General features: G+C 53.7%; 2 protein-coding genes across 3 annotated transcripts; one reads left to right on the top strand and one right to left on the bottom strand.

Annotated features, from left to right (window-relative positions):
- Positions 1-246: 246 nt before the first annotated feature.
- Positions 247-12,223, bottom strand: LOC131567576 (basic proline-rich protein-like). The gene is made up of 13 exons (XM_058819234.1): positions 11,855-12,223; positions 9,802-9,876; positions 8,960-9,148; positions 6,879-7,037; positions 6,657-6,745; positions 6,391-6,512; positions 6,157-6,299; positions 5,962-6,072; positions 5,040-5,162; positions 3,713-3,889; positions 3,461-3,619; positions 1,413-1,520; positions 247-668 (listed from the first exon to the last, which is right to left on the bottom strand). The coding sequence occupies exons 1-13, from the start codon at positions 12,221-12,223 to the stop codon at positions 483-485; spliced, it is 2,010 nt and encodes a 669-aa protein (XP_058675217.1). The 3' UTR covers positions 247-482.
- Positions 12,224-15,787: 3,564 nt separating this feature from the next.
- TOMM6 (translocase of outer mitochondrial membrane 6) lies at positions 15,788-17,632 on the top strand. 2 transcript variants are annotated; one of them, XM_058819517.1, is made up of 3 exons: positions 15,788-15,933; positions 16,646-16,747; positions 17,256-17,632. In XM_058819517.1, the coding sequence occupies exons 1-2, from the start codon at positions 15,803-15,805 to the stop codon at positions 16,740-16,742; spliced, it is 228 nt and encodes a 75-aa protein (XP_058675500.1). In that variant the 5' UTR covers positions 15,788-15,802; the 3' UTR covers positions 16,743-16,747; positions 17,256-17,632. The 2 variants fall into 2 exon arrangements, with proteins under 2 accessions (XP_058675500.1, XP_058675501.1); XM_058819518.1 differs by having other exon boundaries at positions 17,208-17,632.
- The last annotated feature ends 866 nt before the right edge of the window (positions 17,633-18,498 follow it).

The following is an 18,498-nucleotide window of genomic DNA, read 5'->3' as shown; positions in this document are numbered from 1 at the left end:
CACAGCTCTGGTCTCAGGTGACAAACTCCAATAAATTCTGGCTGAAATCTGAACTCGGGCTCTGCCCTGTTCCTTCCCACCCCACCGTGACACCGGCACTGTCACCAGGGCTGGGAGGTCCCCAGGGGTGATCTGTGCCCTCTGCCACAGCCGGGGTTCACCGTGGGACCCCTCCCTTGCAGGAACACAACAAGGGCTGCAAAAAGGACACGGTTTATTTGCAGATTTAAACCCAAAAACACTCGCTGGGGTTCGGGGCCGCACTCCTGGCCATCAGGAAAGGAGGGCAGGCACTGCTGCCCTCCCTCCAGTCAAACCAGCGACGCTTTGGCTGCCCTCAGGGCTTTGGGCAGGGCCAAAACACCAAACACATCCTGCTCGCTGCCAACACCTCCCACCTCACCCTGCAGGCTCCCGAGCACCCCAGGGCGCTGTCACGGCGCTGTCACAGCCCTGTCGCAGGGCAGGAGGGGTGGCAGCCCTCAGAGGCTGCTGGAGCCCACGGAGTCGAGGCTGTCGATGAACTGCTCCAGCTGCTGCAGGTGGTGCAGGCGGCCCTGGCGCAGGTTGGCCCTGAGCGCCACCCCCAGCGCCGCCTCCATCGAGGGCTCCTCGTGCAGCAGCATCGTGGCCACCACGGCGATGCTCAGGCTGAACTGCTGGTACGACTGCAGGGCCGCGGGCTCAGCGCCCCAGAACCAGCACCAAAACACCCCCTATTTTAGCCCAAACACCCACAAATACCATCCCAACCCCCGCAGGGCAGGGCACAGCATCAGCACCCCAGAACCAGCACCAAAACACCCCTATTTTAGCCCAAACACCCACAAATACCATCCAAACCCCTGCAGGGCACGGCCACGGGGTCAGCACCCCAAAAGCAGCACCAAACCACCCCTATTTTAGCCCAAACACCCACAAATATCATCCAAACCCCTGCAAACCCCTGCAGGGCAGGGCACACCATCAGCACCAGCACCCCAGAACCATCACCAAACAACCCCTGCTTTTAGCCCACAAACCCACAAATACCATCCCAACCCCTGCAGGGCACAGCCACGGGGTCAGCACCCCAAAACCAGCACCAAAACACCCCCTATTTTAGCCCAAACACCCCCAAATATCATCCAAACCCCTGCAAGCCCCCCCCAAAACGCCAAATTCACACCCTCACCCCCCGGCATGGCTCCCAAAGCTCCTCAGGTGAGATCCCCCCCATCCTGGAGCTGCTCCCAGACCCACAGGGCAGGGCCACAGGGTCAGCACCCCAAAACCAGCACCAACCCCTGCAAACCCACAGCACGCTCCCCCAAACACCAAATTCACCAACCAGCACTGTCCCCAAAGCTCCTCAGGTGACATTCCCCGTCCTGGAGCTGCCCCCAGCCCCTCAGGTGCCCCCCAGGACTCACCAGCTCGATCTTTGCCTTCCTCCTGAGCACAGCAGCAGAGCGGGAGTCGATTCCAGCTGGGAATGGCGTGGGGGGCTCTGAGCAGGGCTGCTGCTGGCCACACACAGCCTGGCACGGGGAAAAGGCCGAGGGTGAGCCCCCCTTTGTGCAGCAGGATGGAATTAGCTCAGGTTTCACCTGACTGTGGAAATCAGCAGTGGAGGGGGGGGGATCAGGCTGCCAGCAGCGCTGGAGAGCCCTGAGATCAGCAGTGATTCCAAAACCCCACGGGAAGCTCAGAGGGGAAAGGGACTGAGCCACACTGGTCAGTCACCAGCCCAGGACTGGTCACCCCATGGAAGGAGCCACTGGTTTGCTGTAGAGAGCTTTGCAGACAGCTAGCTAGCTGAGAAACGTCACATAAAGAGACAAGTGTAAGAGTCACACCCCAAAACCAGCACCAAACCACCCCTGATTTTAGCCCACAAACCCCCAAACATCATCCAAACCCCTGCAAACCCCTGCAGAGCATGGCCACGGGGTCAGCACCCCAAAACCAGCAACAAACAACCCCTATTTTAATCCACAAACATCATCCAAACCCCTGCAGAGCATGGCCACGGGGTCAGCACCCCAAAACCAGCACCAAACAACCCCTATTTTAACCCACAGACCCACAAATATCATCCAAACCCCTGCAGAGCAGGGCCACGGGGTCAGCACCCCAAAAGCAGCACCAAACCACCCCTATTTTAACCCACAGACCCACAAATATCATCCAAACCCCTGCAAGCCCCCCAAAACACCAAATTCACACCCAGCGTTGTTCCCATCTGACTGCTGCACTAAGGGCACAATGTTTTTCGTGTTACTGGACACATTGTGCCCTTAGTGCAACAGTAAGACAGGAAAGAACATCTTTAGCAAGAACACGAAAAAAAAAATTTCAATAAAATATCCACAAAAACACAAAAGTAAGCGTGGTTACCTAATAAATAACTAGCCAATAGTGAGCTCGCCTTTACAATATGCATAAAATTCATTAACACTAATACAAAGATACATACCTACCAACAAAGTTCAAAATTTACTAATCACTCGTATTAGTACTCCCAACAGTTTGTCACTGCTCTGTCACCCCTCCCTTGGGTGCCACCCCACTCCCCCTCTTTGCCCCAGCTTCTCTCCCTCATTAGCAGTAATTAATCTGCCCTGGAGGGTTCTCCTTGGCTTCCTCAGAGCTCCATTCCAGGCCTGCTCACACTCTGCTGTCACTGGATTTGTGCTGCGGGTTTAAGGGGTTTGGATGATATTTGTGGGTTAAAAGAGGGGTGGTTTGGTGCTGGTTTTGGGGTGCTGACCCTGTGGCCCTGCCCTGTGGGTCTGGGAGCAGCTCCAGGATCGGGGGGATCTCACCTGAGGAGCTTTGGGAGCCATGCCGGGGGGTGAGGGTGTGAATTTGGCGTTTTGCGGGGGGCTTGCAGGGGTTTGGATGATATTTGTGGGCTAAAATAGGGGTCGTTTGGTGCTGGTTTTGGGGTGCTGACCCCGTGGCCGTGCTCTGCAGGGGTTTGGATGGTATTTTGATATTTGTGGGTTTGTGGGTTAAAATAGGGGTTGATTGTTGCTGGTTTTGGGGTGCTGACCCCGTGGCCATGCTCTGCAGGGGTTTGGATGATATTTTGATATTTGTGGGTTTGTGGGTTAAAATAGGGGTGGTTTGTTGCTGCTTTTGGGGTGCTGACCCCGTGGCCGTGCTCTGCAGGGGTTTGGATGATATTTGTGGGTTTGTGGGTTAAAACAGGGGTGGTTTGTTGCTGCTTTTGGGGTGCTGACCCCGTGGCCCTGCCCTGAGGGTCTGGCAGCAGCTCCACACGCTGTTGTGACGCTGTGTGGTCACACCCCTGAGCCTCGGCTTCCTGCCCTGGCTGCTCTCGCGGGGCCGACACGGGCTGTGCCTCCAAACAAAGGCACCCCTAAACCCCACATCCTGCAGCCACAGGGACCCCCCTGGGTTCTGGCAGCGTCCCCAAGCCCGGGGGGACACTGGGGACACCCAGAGCCCGTACCTGATTGGGGGCACCAGCCCCAGGTGGGCTCTGGGGCGCTGTGGGGGTCTCTGGTGGGGTGCAGGCGCCCGGGGCAGCTTGGCTGGGCTGGGCTTCGGGCTCTGCTGCAGGTCCCGGAGGAAGCTGAGGGTTCTCAGGAGGATGAAGGCACTGCAGAGGCTGAGGGACAGAGAGTGGCTGTGCTGGGACACGGGGACAGCGCTGTCCCCCATTGGGGTGGGGACACGGAGCTGCCCCACGCCCCAAACTCACCCCAGCCTGGGCAGCTCGTGCCTCGGTTTCCCCAGCCGCACAGGAGCGAGGGCTGAGCTCTGCCTCCCCAGAGCTGCACTCCAGGATTTCCCTCCCGGCAGGCTCTGGAGGGGCTGCTGGGCTCCGGGGAGGTGACCCGTGACCGCCGCCAGCCTTGGGGACACCGCACGGCTCCGCCTGCGCGGCACAGACAGCCAAAGTTGGGAAATCGTTGTTGTTACAAACGGGAATTGCCGGCGAATTGCAACAGCTTTCAGACAGAAGGCGAATTTGTAACGGCTTCTGCGGGCTGAGGAACTGAAAATGCGCACAAAGCAAGGCTGGCGCAGGAGATAACAAAACGCAGAACCAAGATAGCACAGGCAGAGAACAAAACAGCACAAAGAGAGAATGCCAGGGGTCAAGTGGCATCAGGAGAAAACCAGGGGAGGGCCCTGGATGGACCCCCAGACCCTGCAGCAACCCAGGGTGGAGCTGTGGCAAACTTGGCCCTGAGAATGTGCCAAGAAATTTGGGGAAGTTGTGCAATTGCAGCAGCACAAAGGACTGAAAATTGTATGTGTGTGTGTGTGTGCCTCTGGCTGCAGCCAGGCACCCAGCACGGCCACTTCTGTTTTACTTAACTAATAAATAAATACTTATTTATTTATTTATTTATATAAATAAATAAATATATAAAAAGAATATTAAATACTTATTTAATAAGCAAATAAATAATAATAAATACTTCAAGAATAAATATTTATTAATAAATACATAAATAAATAATATCAATAATAAATAAATACTTATTTCCTATCGCTAATTAAACTCTTAAATTTCAGAGTGGGATTAGTCCCTCCCCACACTGTGCAGGGGCACTGTGGAGTCCACAGTGAGGGGATTAGAGGGTTTGGGAAAGGGGGCTGTGCCTCCCTGCAGGCTCTGCTTTAGGGTGGGAATAGAAAATAGGAAAAATAGAAAAATAATAGAAAAATAATAGAAAAAATATAGAAAAAAATATAGAAAAAATATAGAAAAAATATAGAAAAAAATACAGAAAAATACAGAAAAAAGATAGAAAAAGATAGAAAAAAAGGATAGAAAAATAATAGAAAAATAATAGAAAAAATAATAGAAAAATAATAGAAAAAATAATAGAAAAAATAATAGTGAAAACCAGGAAAAATAATACAAAATATAGAAAAAACAGAAAAAATAGAAAAAATAAAGAGAAAAAATAATAGAAAAAAAATAGAAACCATCCCCAGGGGAAGCTGTGTGCGCTGGTGGGGAGGGTTTGGGGAGCCTGGAGCTGGTCCTGTGTCCCTCCCCAGCAGCCCCATACCTCAAGGTGCTCCTGGATCTCAGGATTCCTGGAGGTCTCCTCAGGAGGGGCTGGATCTGCTCCTGGAGCACAGGGAGCCTGATCCTGGCTGCCCACGGGGCTCTGCCCAGCTCCCAGCTCCACCTGGGGACGGGAAATGGGCTGGGATGGGGTGGGATGGGATCTGTGGGGTGGGATGGGATCCATAGGATGGGATGGGATCCATGGGATGGGATCAATGGGATGGGATGGGATCCATAGGATGGGGTGGGATGGGATCAATGGGATGGGATGGGATGAGATGGGATGGGATCAATGGGATGGGATCTGTGGGATGGGATGAGATGAAATGGGATGGGATCCATGGGATGGGATGGGATGGGATGGGATGGGATGGGATGGGATGGGATGGGATGGGATGGGATGGGATCCGTGGGGTGGGATGTGATGAGATGAGATGGGATGGGATGGGATGGGATGGGATGGGATGGGATGGGATGGGATGGGATCAATGGGATGGGATGGGATGGGATCCATGGGGTGGGATGGGATGAGATGGGATCCATGGGATGAGATGAGATGGGATGGGATGGGATGGGATGGGATCAATGGGATGGGATGGAATGGGATCAATGGGATGGGATCTGTGGGATGAGATGAAATGGGACGGGATCTATGGGATGGGATCCATGGGATGGGATCCATGGGATGGGATCCATGGGATGGGATCCATGGGATGAAATGGGATGGGATGGACGGGACACTTAAAACCCACAGGAAACACTGAGAAAAGCCTGGAAAAACTCCACACCTGGCAAAAACAGCAAGGTGGAGAGGGGAAGGGCTGGAGCAGAGAGGAGGGAGATGCCCCAGCAGCCACGGACGCCCCTGAGCCAGGCAGCTCCAGGGCTGGGAGCACCCCTGGGATGGGGGAATGTCCTACCTGCAGCTCTGCAGCACCAGGATCAGCACCACCATCAGCAGCTGGGCTCTCCAGAGGGCTCCTGGCCGGGCCGGGGGGCTCCAGAACACCCCCAGTCCCCGCTGGCACATCCTGCAGGGAACCAGCACAGCGTGTGGGGCTCGGGGTGAGCACAGCCCTGCTGCGGGACGGGGTGGGACGGGTAAAACCCCTCACCTGCGGCTGCTCCTGCCTCTCTGCAGCCCCTGGGGGTGGCTCCGGGCGCTGGGGAGGCTCCGGGGGCTGCGGCTCCTTCCTGGCCCCGGGCTGGCTCCTCCTGGACGGGGCGGGACAGGAGGGCTTGGAGCGCGGCTTGTGCCCTGCAGGGTGGGAAACAGCGGCAGAAGCTCCTCGGGCTGGCCCGGGAGAGGACGGAGAGCAGCGAGGAGCCGGCCTGGGGGCAGCACAGACCTCGGGAGGGTCGGGGACACCACGCCCGGGGCACCAGGAGCAGCTGCCGGGGGCGGCTCCGTCGTGTCCCAGCCGGGTGGTGGCTCCAGGGCGGGCGGTGCTGGTGGAAATTCCCTGGATTCCTGCAGGAATTTCGGGAATTTCCTTGGATTTCTTCAGGAATGCCTCCAGCCAGCCCCAGCATGGGGGGGGTTGGCTTGGGAGGGGTCTCTGTGCGATGCCAACAGGCGGGGACAGCCGTGCTGGTGTCACTCGTTGTCACCCACCCTGCAGGGCCGGACGGGGGCCAGGGCTGGGGCTGGGGCTGGGGCTGCTCCTCCTCGGGGTACTCAGGCCAGGGGTCAGGCGGTGCATCCTGCAGGGAAAAACTGGATTTAGGGAACGGGGCAGGGTGCCCACACACTGTCCTTGTCACCAGGGCAGTGACTGTCCCCTGCCCCATGTCACCACTTGTGGTGCCACCACGGCCAGGTGCCACCAGCCCTCACCTGGTACCAGCACTCTCCAAAGTCACCCTCAGCTCCTGGCACGGCTGCTCTGTCAGGCCAGGGCGGTGGCAGGGGACACTCGGGGGGTGCCCACCTCCTGTCCTGCTCCTCCTCGTTCCAGGGCACGTCCCCAGGGCCAGGGAAGGCTCTGGGGCTGGGCTGCAAAGGGAACGGCCGTGGTGAGGACACTCAGCATGGGAATTTGGGGAGTTTTTTTTCCCCACGGGCCCACTGGGATTTTTGGGATTTTTTTTTTTTTTTCCCACAAACCCACTGGGATTTTTGGGATTTCTTGCTGCTCCCCCCTCCCCGTTGTGCCTCTCCTGCTCGCTGCTTTGGGGGCTGTGGGTAAATCCCTCCCTGCAGCAGCAGCAGGACGCATTTAGGGTGAACCAGCTCAGATTTCACCTGGCTGTGGAAATCAGCAGCAGCGGAGGGGGAGGATCAGGCTGCCAGCAGTGCTGGAGAGCCCTGAGAGCAGCAGTGACCCCAAAATCCCAAAATGAAACCCCGAGGGGATGCACAACCCCACGAGGATGTGAAACCCCACGAGGATGTGAAACCCCGAGAGCAAACGGCGCTGGCAGGGAACAGGGGCAGATGTTTCTTGGGAGGAACCAGAGGGCAAAAATTTGATTTTTTTTTAAGGAAAAATGCTCCCCAAACCCCCCGACATCTGTCATTTCATGCTGTAAAAGCTGAACCCCACTTTTGAACAGGGGAATTTCCCTGGAGTGAGTGTGGGCTCATTTCTGGAGCCCTTCAAGGTCACTCCTGGAGTGAGCCAAAGAGATTTGTGTGGGTCTGGGTGAGCAACACAATCTAAACTGCAATTGCTAATTAATTTTGAAGCTATTGATTTAATTAGCAGTGCCCTGGTGTAACCATTGTGATAAATGAATGTGATTTGGGCTAACAATTGTAAATATATTGTATTTGTAAATATATATATAATATAGTATATATTATATACTATATACTATAGTACGGTAATGTATAATATATAATATATAATATATAATATATAATATATAATATATAATATACACTATATAATATATAATATAATGTATTGTATTATATGATATGATATAATATATATTATATATTATATATAATATAACATATATAGTATAACACTATATATGACATAATAAGTAATATAAATATATTGCAATTGTAAATATCTTGATATTTTAGAAAATATTTGTTAAAAAGTAACAGAGGAAAAAGACATGTAATTAGTGCCACAAAACAGATGTTTTCAGATGTTGATGAGAAAATAGGATACAGGATGTAGTTTGAGATAAGTAACATCCCAAAATAGAATAGACCTTGAGATAATTAAGGAATCAGCCTTGAAATCACTGCCAAATTTGCTCTGTACATGCTTACTTGGTTGTATTAATTTTATATAAAATTGCTGCTCAATTTTATATAAAATTGCTGCTCAATTAAAACTGCTGCTAAGTTCTGATTTTGTGGTTTAATAAATTAAGACATACAGGACCTCATTCATAACACCATCCCCACTGCACTGCAGATTAGTGATAATAAATAAAAAATATATAAATAAAAAATAAAATTTTTATAATAAAATATTATAGAATATTTTTACAATAAAAAATATATTTTATAATAAAATTAAATTTTTATAAATAAATAATAAATAAATTATTTATTTTTATATATAAGTATATATATATATATATATATATATATATATGTACCTTTTTATATATATACCTCTATATAAATGCATTTTTATATTTAGGCATATATATATAAATTCATATATATATAAATACATTTACATAGGTATATTACGTATTTATTTTGCCATTCTTAATCCTGGGGTTGGGGGTGAACCTGTGAAATCCTTTAGATTTCTGCTGGATCCCGACATTTCCAGACTCCTTTCGGGAATTTAGAAATCCACCAACTCCTGTCTGTGCCTGGGGGACCACGAGTGGATCCAGACGTGTCCAGAATGGTTTTGGGACGGGGTTTGGTGACTTGGGAGGGTCTGCCTGACAAAGTGTGACCATCCTTGGGACACGTCCCCCAGCCCTGTCCCTTACCGGGCCCCTCCTGCGCTGGCGTCTCCTGGGCTGCTGCTCCCATGGTGGCACATCCCATGGTGGCACATCCCATGGTGGCACATCCCATGGTGGCACATCCCAAGGTGCCCCATCCCAAGGTGGCTCGTCCCAGGTGTCCTCAGGGCCATCAGGGGGACACGGCCACGGCCCATCCCACCACGGAGCAGGCTGTGGAGAGACCAGAGCCGTGAGAGCCCCAGGAGCAGGCAGGGATGGGGAGCCCCAGGAGCCCACCCGGCTGCCCTGGGAGAGCCCGCATCATCCAGGGTTCCTCCCCACCCTGGTGTCCTCCTGGCTCCTCAGCATCCCCAGGGGTGGAGATGGGGCAGGGGGAACCCAGGGTGGCCCCGGGGCGATGCTGGGCTCCCATCCCAACCCAGGGGAGCCCCAGGAGAGCTCCAGGAGAGCCCAAAGAGATCCCCAAGAGAGCTTTCCCAGGAGGGCTCCAGGAGAACTCCAGGAAAAGCTCCAGGAGAGCCCCAGCCCAGGAGAACTCCAGGAAAGCTTCAGGAGAGCTCCAACCCAGGGGAGCCCAAACCCAGGAGAGCTCCAGGAAAGCTCCAGGAGAGCCCAAACCCAGGAGAGCTTCAGGAGAGCTCCAGGAGAGCTCCAGGAAAGCCCAAACCCAGGAGAGCTTCAGGAGAGCTCCAGGAGAGCTCCAGGAAAGCCCAAACCCAGGAGAGCTCCAGGAAAGCTCCAGGAGAGCCCAAACCCAGGAGAGCTTCAGGAGAGCTCCAGGAGAACCCCAGCCCAGGAGAGCCTCAACCCAGGAGAGCCCCAGCCCAGGAGATCCCCAGGAGATCCCCGGCAGCCGCACGTACCTCCCCGGGGAAGCTCCTCCTGCAGCCCGGCGGGTGGAACATCCTGGCCGAGGGCGCCGGGAGCTGCGGGATCCGCTGCAAGGCAGGGAGAGGCCGGCTCAGCACGGCCCCCGGGGACGTCACTGCCGCCTTGGGGACACTGCCAGCCAGCCAGGTGCCACCCGTGCTGCTGCTGCTGCTGCCAGCCCCGCGACACCTCCGGGGACACCGCTATGGACGCCGAGACCCTGGGGGTGACACGGGGCTGGCAGTGCCCTGGCACCCCCTCTGCCCGCCCCAGGCTCTGTTTGTCCCTGCCCACGTGTCCCTGCCAACCCCACGCGTCACCCCGTGATGTCCCCAAGGGATCCGGGTATCGGGACGCGGGGGCTTGGGTGAGCCCCCCGCCAGCATGAAACCCCATTTTTGTCCTTAAATTGAGGGGTGGCAGCACTGGAGCATGGAGGGGTTGGAGAGCCCTGCACCCCAATCCTGAATCCAAATCCTTCCCTGCATCCCAATCCTTCCCTGCGCCCTAATCCTGAATCCCAATCCTTTATCTCTGCACCCCAATCCTGAATCCAAATCCTTCCCTGCATCCCAATCCTTCCCTGCACCCTAATCCTGAATCCCAATCCTTTATCTCTGCACCCCAATCCTGACTCCCAATCCTGCACCCCACTCCTGAATCCCAAACCTGCACCTCTGCACCCCAATCCTGAACCCCGATCCTGCACCTCTGCACCCCAATCCTGTGTCCCTGAATCCCAATCCTTCCCTGCACCCCAATCCTGTGTGCCTGAATCCCAATCCTTCACCTCTACACCTCAATCCTGAATCCTAATCCTTCCCTGCACCCTAATCTTGCACCCCTGAATCTCAATCCTTCCCTACACCCCAATCCTCCCGGCCCGCACCCCGGTCTCGTTCCACACCAATATCCAGCGGGTCCCTCCTGAGGAGCCCTCCCCGAGCTCTCGGTGCCTCCCCCAGGAGTTTCCCTTCCTCTTCCCGCCCCGCTCCCGGCGCTGATTCCGCCCCCGAGCACGGCCCGGGCAGCGCCGCTTCCCTGATCCCGCCCCGAGGATCTGAATTCCCCCGGGAATCTCGGGGTGGGAGCAAAGAGCCGCAAACTGCACCCCCAGGGTGTGGAATATCCATGGAAGAGGGGTCCTGCACCCCCAGGGCATGGAATATCCATGGAAGAGGGGTCCTGCACCCCCAGGGTGTGGAATATCCATGGACAAGGGGATCCTGGGGTGTGGAATATCCATGGAAGAGGGGTCCTGCACCCCCAGGGCATGGAATATCCATGGAAGAGGGGATCCTGCACCCCCAGGGTGTGGAATATCCATGGACAAGGGGATCCTGCACCCCCAGGGTGTGGAATATCCATGGAAGAGGGGTCCCTGCACCCCAAGAGTGTGGAATATCCATGGACAAGGGGATCCTTGCACCCCAAGAGTGTGGAATATCCATGGAGTGGGGATCCTGCACCCCCAGGGTGTGGAATATCCATGGAAGAGGGGTCTTGCACCCCCAGGGTGTGGAATATCCATGGAAGAGGGGTCCCTGCACCCCAAGAGTGTGGAATATCCATGGACAAGGGGATCCTTGCACCCCCAGGGCATGGAATATCCATGGAGTGGGGATCCTGCACCCCCAGGGTGTGGAATATCCATGGAAGAGGGGTCCTGCACCCCCAGGGTGTGGAATATCCATGGACAAGGGGATCCTGGGGTGTGGAATATCCATGGAAGAGGGGTCCTTGCGCCCCCAGGGTGTGGAATATCCATGGACAAGAGGATCCTGGGGTATGGAATATCCACGGAAAAGGAGATTCTGGGTTATGGAATATCCATGGAAAAGGGGATCCCGGGGTCCCTCGGGGCACGAACCCCCCAGCTCCAGCACCAACCGCTCGGTGCCCGCGCTGCTCCCAGGCTTGTCCCGGGACACTTCGGGGAGCGGGACCCCCCCCATTCCCGGGGAGCTGGAGCAGAACCGAGGAGGGAACAAAGCAGGCTTGGGGAGTTCGGAGAGCCCTGGCAGGACGGGGCTCCACGGCACCCACCTTTGCTGCCATGCCGGCGCCGCTGCTGTCCCCTCCCGGCGGGTCCGTCTGTCCGTCCGTCACCTCGTGGCCCTGCAGGAGGGTCTCCCAAAGTCGCTGCCCACCCAGATCATCCCCTCCCGAGCCAGCCCGGCGCCTCCCGGCTCTCCTCCCCCCTATCCCCCGGCATTCCCGCCGGGAAAGGCGCTCCGGGGGCTGCGGGGCTGGTTCCAGGCGCGGCCACCCCGCCCTGCCCCGGGGATTTCTGCCTTTATCACCTTGACCCGGCCCGGAACGGCCCCGGCAGCCGCGGGGGCTTGGGCTGGGACGCGCTGATAAGGAACTGGTCGGAACTGGTCGGAACTGGTCTGAACTGGTCGGGCCGGCCATGCGGATTGCTGCATGCACATGGCCTGACCTTCCAGGAACGTGGGACGTGTTATAAACTAGAAGGTTGGCTAGGCAAATATTCAAGCAGGAATCAATTTATTCATTAATAAATCAGCAATTTATTAATGAATAACCCAGCAATACAGCGCTGGGTACAGTGGGGGAAGTTTTCCCTCCTCACTGATAGTTGAGGCTCACAGGTATTTATAGGGGTACTCATCAGCTTTCTCAGCAGTTTTTATATAATATATGTATTATACAGAATATATATATATTCTATATATTCTATATATTCTATATACGATACATTATATATAGAATATATATTCTATATTCTATATAATATATATAGAATATATATATTCTAGAATATGTAATATATACTCTATAGTATACATAATATATTGAATACATATAATATATTCTATATAATATATATAGAATATATATATTCTAGAATATATAATATATGCTCTATATTATATATATTAGAAATATAGAATATATATTATATAGAATATACTACATAGAATATATTCTATATATATATTCTATATATATTATATAGAATATATAATATAATATATATATTCTAAAGCTATAGTTTCAAAGTTTCTATTCCTATTCTTTACTCATCAGCAGTTTCCATTCTCAATTTTTACTCATCAGCAGTTTCTATTCCAAATTTCTACGTCACAATTCTATACACGATTGTGATTTAGTTTTTTTCAGGATGTATCCCAGAAAAGGAGCATCCCCAGGTGGTGGGGGTCTGCTTTCCGAAAGAAGGATGAAGAATCCCATCTGGTGAGGTCCAGATTCCAGATGTGGGTCCACCTTTTGATTGCAAGGACTATAAATCTCATAGCAGTGATGTCCAGCTTCCCGTGGTCAAAACTACAAATCCTTGAGGTGATGTTCATCTTCCTTTCTCAAGCTGCTTATCACTGCTTTATTAAGGTGTGAGATAAGCACGTTTCCTTTTTATATATTCTAAAGCTGTAGTTTCAAGGATACAAGCAATATTCTAAAATTATGCTTCAAAAAGTTATTATTGCAGAACTCAGCCACAAGCAGAAAGTTCCTGTCAAAAAGCAACATCTTTAAAGCTTTAATTCAAATGCTCCTAAATCAACTTAAGACTTAAAAAGGTTAATTGTGAACAAAGGATAGGTTCAAAGGCCTTCATCCATGCTCATTAGAATTGGGCTAAACCCTTCCAAAACCCCAAACAGGGTGTGGGGCTGGGGCAGCCCAGGGGATCTGGCTGCTCCTGCCAGGGGGATAACGCCTGGATCTCCAGCTGGCCCCTTAATGAGGGTCACTAATTGCCATAAATCAATTTGGGTGGATCAGTTTGTGGGATCTGGGGGGAGGATCCAGCAGCAGGGACAGACGAGGCTGCAGGATTGGATGGATGGATGGATGGATGGATGGATGGATGGATGGATGGATGGATGGATGGACAGTGTGGCAGGATGTCCCCACGGATCCAGGCCTGGCTTGGTCACCTGGGTGTCCCCAAAGAGGAGCAGGAGGGAAATGGGAATAACAGGAAAACTCTGCTAATTCCAGAAATTCTGTGCAAGAATAAGTTACTTTTATTGTTAAAAGCATTCTATAATAAAAATTATAATAAACCTCTGAAGCCCCAAAACAGATAGCCTTCAAGAAATAATGAGTTAAAACATAGAATGTGAGGCATTTGAAGAAAGCATAGCATTTAGGAAACACATAGAGCAATAAATCGGCTAAAGCATGGAACACAGTGACAGGAAAGAGAGATAGGGATGGGGGAACTGATGGGCTGAGCATGTTCAGAGCCAACAATGTCAAACTGACCCTAAGAGCCTTGCCAAGCCATGGGGACCAAGCCAAGTACACCGGGAATTGCCCAGATTAGGAAAGAGGTTCAAAGGTTCAAGGAGGAAGACTCATCAGGAGACCCCAGCCCATGATGAAGGCAACCCGAACGACCACCAAGATGATCCTCAAAAGAGGTGTCCCCGCCCACGCTCCGCCTACACCACGCCCCATATGAATATTCATGCAAAGATATTATTATGTATATGATCTGATGTAATCCTATATCCAAAACTGTATAAAAGGCCTGCCTTTGTTACGGGAAACTCAGAAATCCATTTTGTGATTTCTCCGACGCGTCGCAATAAAACACCTCCTGCTTATTAGACTTAAGCTGAGTCTCTTAGGCAGTTATTCTCGCCTTTTGGGGCAAAATTCGGCATCACCTCACTCTAACCACAGTGCTCACCCCACCGAGGGCCCTTCAGGACCCTCATTGCCACCGTGGCACACCGAGCACCCCAAATCGTGCAGCTCTTGGCTTTGGGGCTCCACCCGAGCCTCTCCCCTGGGCTCTGTAATGGGTTGAAACTTTAAGTTTGTTCATCAAAACTGACAAAGTTGCACCACCTCAATTTGTTTGCTTAAGTAAATTTCCAGGCTTAAAAGGATAAGGAAGGTGAAACCAAAGACAATGGGTTTCACAAACATTTGTTTATGTGTTTAGTAAACTGTTAATATGGGTGATGGGCTTGCTATGATTGATAGCACAGTAACAGTTTATCCGCTCAGTAAACCTAAGATTCCAGGAACTCAGCAGATTGAGCCTAAAATTCCAGGAATCAGACAAAGGAAAATACCAATCTTCATCTTCAGACCTCCGGGGTGTGGACTATGACCACCTAGACACAAAAGAAGAATACGCAGAGTACTACACATCAACCCAGAAGCAGGACTGTATAAGAACTCCACGAAATATCAGAAGAGTGCGGCAGTGTTAGAGCGGGGACTCTCCTGTCACCCAGCGCGCCCGGGGCGCTGACTCTGCCTATTATCGCTTGCTGTATCAATTAATAAATTTCATTTTATTTGGACTTATTAGTCGGTGATTAATTCCCCACCGCAACTAACCTATAACAGTCCTGATCCCAATCCCGGTTCCGCTCTCGATCCCGGTCCCAATCCCGATGCCGATTTCAGTCCCAATCCCAGTGCCGCTCCTGATCCTGATCCCAGTGCCAGTCCCAATCCCGGTCCTGGTGCTGGTCCCGATCCCAGCCCGATCCCAATCCCTATCCCGGTCCCGTTCCCGCTCTTGTTTCCGATCCCAATCCCGCTCCCAGTCCCAATCATGATCCCGCTCCCAATTCCCGATCCCAATCCCTGATCCTGCTTCCGTTCCCGATCCTGCTCCCAATCCCAATCCCCGCTCCCAATCCTTGATCCTGCTCCCGTTCCCAATCTCGATCCCCGATCCCATTCCCAATCCCGCTCCCGATCCCAATCCCAGATCCCGCTCTCCATCCCAATCCCAATCCCGCTCCCAATCCCAGATCCCGCTCTCCATCCCAATCCCAATCCCGCTCCCAATCCCCGATCCCGATCCCGCTCCCAATCCCCGATCCCGATCCCGCTCCCGCTCCCCGATCCCAATCCCGTTCCCAATCCCCGATCCCGATCCCGCTCCCGCCGCTGCCCTCACGCAGCGCCCCGCGCGCCGGCGGTGACGTCACGCCGCGCCGGTGACGCCGTGCACGGGGCGCGCGCGCGGCAGCAATGGCGGCGGTGGCGGCGGCCGGAGCGGGAGCGGCGGGAGCGGCCGGGGCGGTGGCGGCCCCGCCGCGGGGCATCCGCACCTGGCTGCGCAGCGCCTTCCGCTTCGCCACCGACCGCAACGACTTCCGCAGGTCGGCACCGGCAGCGGGACCGGGGCACGGATGGGGCCGGGATGGAGGCCGGGCCCGGAGCAGGGGTCCGGGTCGGGATCGGGAGCCCGGTGTCCGCCCCGGCCTGGATCAGGAGCAGGGCAGGGATTGTCCCTCCGTCCAGTTCGGGCTCCTCGCCTCAGGGAGGACATTTTGGGGCCGGAGCGAGTCCGGGGAAGGGAGCGGAGCTGGAGGGGCCTGGAGAGTCCTGAGGGAGCTGAGAAGGGTTTGGAGAAATCTGGAAAAGGTTTAGAGAATCCTGAGGGAGCTGGGAAGGGTCTGAGGGATCTGGGCAGGGAATGGAGAGTCCTGAGGGAGCTGGGAAGGGTTTGGGGAGTCCTGAGGGAGCTGGGCAGGGGCTCAGCCTGGAGCAAAGGAGGCTCAGGGGGAATTCCTGGCTCTGCACAACTCCTGCCAGGAGGGCACAGCCGGGGGGGATTTGGGATCTTATCCCAGGGAACTGGGACAGGAGGAGAGGGAACGGCCTCAGGCTGGGCTGGGGAGGCTCAGGTTGGACATGAGCAGGAATTTCCTCATGGAAAGGGCTGGAAGGGGCTGCCCAGGGGGGTTTGGAGCGCCCATCCCTGGAGGTGGCACTGAGTGCTCAGGGTGGGGATCGGGCACAGCCTGGGTTCGGATGAACTTTCCCAAAATCTTTCCCGAGCTCAGCGCTCCTGGGGCTCTGTGATTGCAGGAACCTGCTGCTGAACCTGGGGCTCTTTGCCGCCGGGGTCTGGGTGGCCCGGAACCTCACCGACATCGACCTGATGGCGCCGCAGCCCGTGCCGTAGCTCCGGTCAGCGCGGGGGAGGCACCGAGGGGCAGGACCGGGAACATCCTGAGCTGGGAGGGACCCGCAGGGATCGAATCCAACCCCTGCCCTGCTCAGGCACCCCAGGATCCCACCTGGGTGTCCCCGAGATGCCAAAATCCCACCTGGGCGCCCCTGAGAGCCCAAAATCCCACCCTGGGGAGCGCTGTCAGCCTCAGGGTTGTTCCCATTCCCTGGGGAGCCTGGGCAGTGCCCCAAACCCTCTGGGGGGGAGGAACCTTTCCCAAAATCCACCCTCAAATATCCCAAATCCAGCCCTGCCCTGGCTGCTGTCCCTGCTCACCAGGCTTTGGAGCTGCAGCCCCCCAAGGCTGAACAAACCCCCCAAACTCATCCTGCACCCCCAGGACAGCACTGTCACCACTGAGGTGACACAAACCAGGGGTGAGCCCACCCCAAACCCCACAGAACCCTTTTTTACCAGATTTTAGAGCAGAATCAGCTCCCCTGACGGTGCTGACTCCCGTCCCAGGAAGGAGCTGGAGCTGCTGGGAGCAGAGCTCACCATCCCACCAGGACTGGAGCTGTGGAGCTGCTCAGATGCCACCTGCAGCTGCTCAAATCCCTTTGGAGTTGTTCTCATCCCACCTGGAGCTTCTGAGATTGCCTTGGAGCTGCTAAAATCCCTTTGGAGCTTCTCTGATCCCACCTGGAGCTGCTCTGGTCTCACCTGGAGCTGCTCTGGTCCCTTTGGAGCTGCTCTGGTCCCCCCTGTCCTGCCTGGAGCAGTGACAAGGACAAAAGGTTCAATGCTGAGAGGAAGATTTGGTTTCCCATTCATTCCTCGAGGATGTTCATGGAATTGCCTCCTGTACCCCCCAGAGGTTTATTAAATTTTATGGAATAACAACACAACCCACTGGAATTTCTTTCTTTTTTTCTCTCTTTGTTTTTTCTTTCTTTTTTTTTTTTTTTTTTTTTTTCCTTAATAAGAAATTTCAGCTTACAAAAAAACAAGGTGTAAAAAGAGTAAAGATTTACAAAATAACAACAACAACAAAAAAAATCATAAAAACATGATTTCTGTTTCACACCCGAGAGAGAGACAGGGACGAGCCCAGCCCTGGAAACCAGCAGCTGCTGCTGCCAGGAAATCCAGCCTGGGATGGAAATCAGGGAAAATCCAGCCTGGGATGGAAATCCAGGGAAAATCCAGCCTGGGATGGAAACTGAAATCCAGCCTGGGATGGAAATCCAGGGAAAATCCAGCCTGGGATGGAAATCAGGGAAAATCCAGCCTGGGAAGGAGCTGAAATCCAGCCTGGGATGGAACTCCAGGCTGTGCTCTGATCCTATCCCTGCTCTCCCATTCCTGCTCTCCTCTGTGATCCCATTCCTGCTCTGATCCCACTCCTGCCCTGACCCCATTCCTGCTGTGATCCCACTCCTGTTTGATCCCATCCCTCTTCTGATCCCTGATCCCATCCCTAAACCCATTCCTGCCCCAATCCTATCCCTGCCCTGATCCCATTCTTGCCCCATCCCACTCCTGCCCTGATCCCACTCCTGTCCTGACCCCATTCCAGCTGTGATCCCACTCCAGCTCTGTGCCCTGATCCCATCCCTGCCCTGATCCCATTCCTGCCCCATCCCATTCCTGCCCTGATCCCTGATCCCATTCCTGCCCTGACCCCATTCCAGCTGTGATCCCATTCCTGATTGATCCCATCCCTGCCCCAATCCCATCCCTGCCCCGATCCCATTCCTGCCCTGAC

This window comes from Ammospiza caudacuta, chromosome 24, assembly GCF_027887145.1.
Source record: "Ammospiza caudacuta isolate bAmmCau1 chromosome 24, bAmmCau1.pri, whole genome shotgun sequence".
NCBI classification, from domain to species: domain Eukaryota; kingdom Metazoa; phylum Chordata; class Aves; order Passeriformes; family Passerellidae; genus Ammospiza; species Ammospiza caudacuta.
Note: the sequence above shows the minus strand (reverse complement) of the source record. Positions and strands in the feature narration are given on the sequence as shown.

Bases quoted from the DNA above. Each gene is read 5' to 3' on its own strand.
- LOC131567576 (XM_058819234.1), bottom strand. From the start codon at position 12,223: ATGGCCGGCCCGACCAGTTCAGACCAGTTCCGACCAGTTCCGACCAGT. The intron at 9,149-9,801 runs GTACGTGCGGCT...GTCTCTCCACAG, and splicing joins GGAGGAGCTTCCCCGGGGAG to CCTGCTCCGTGGTGGGATGG. The intron at 7,038-8,959 runs GTAAGGGACAGG...TTCCCTTTGCAG, and splicing joins GCCAGCGCAGGAGGGGCCCG to CCCAGCCCCAGAGCCTTCCC.
- TOMM6 (XM_058819517.1), top strand. From the start codon at position 15,803: ATGGCGGCGGTGGCGGCGGCCGGAGCGGGAGCGGCGGGAGCGGCCGGG. The intron at 15,934-16,645 runs GTCGGCACCGGC...CTGTGATTGCAG, and splicing joins GACCGCAACGACTTCCGCAG to GAACCTGCTGCTGAACCTGG.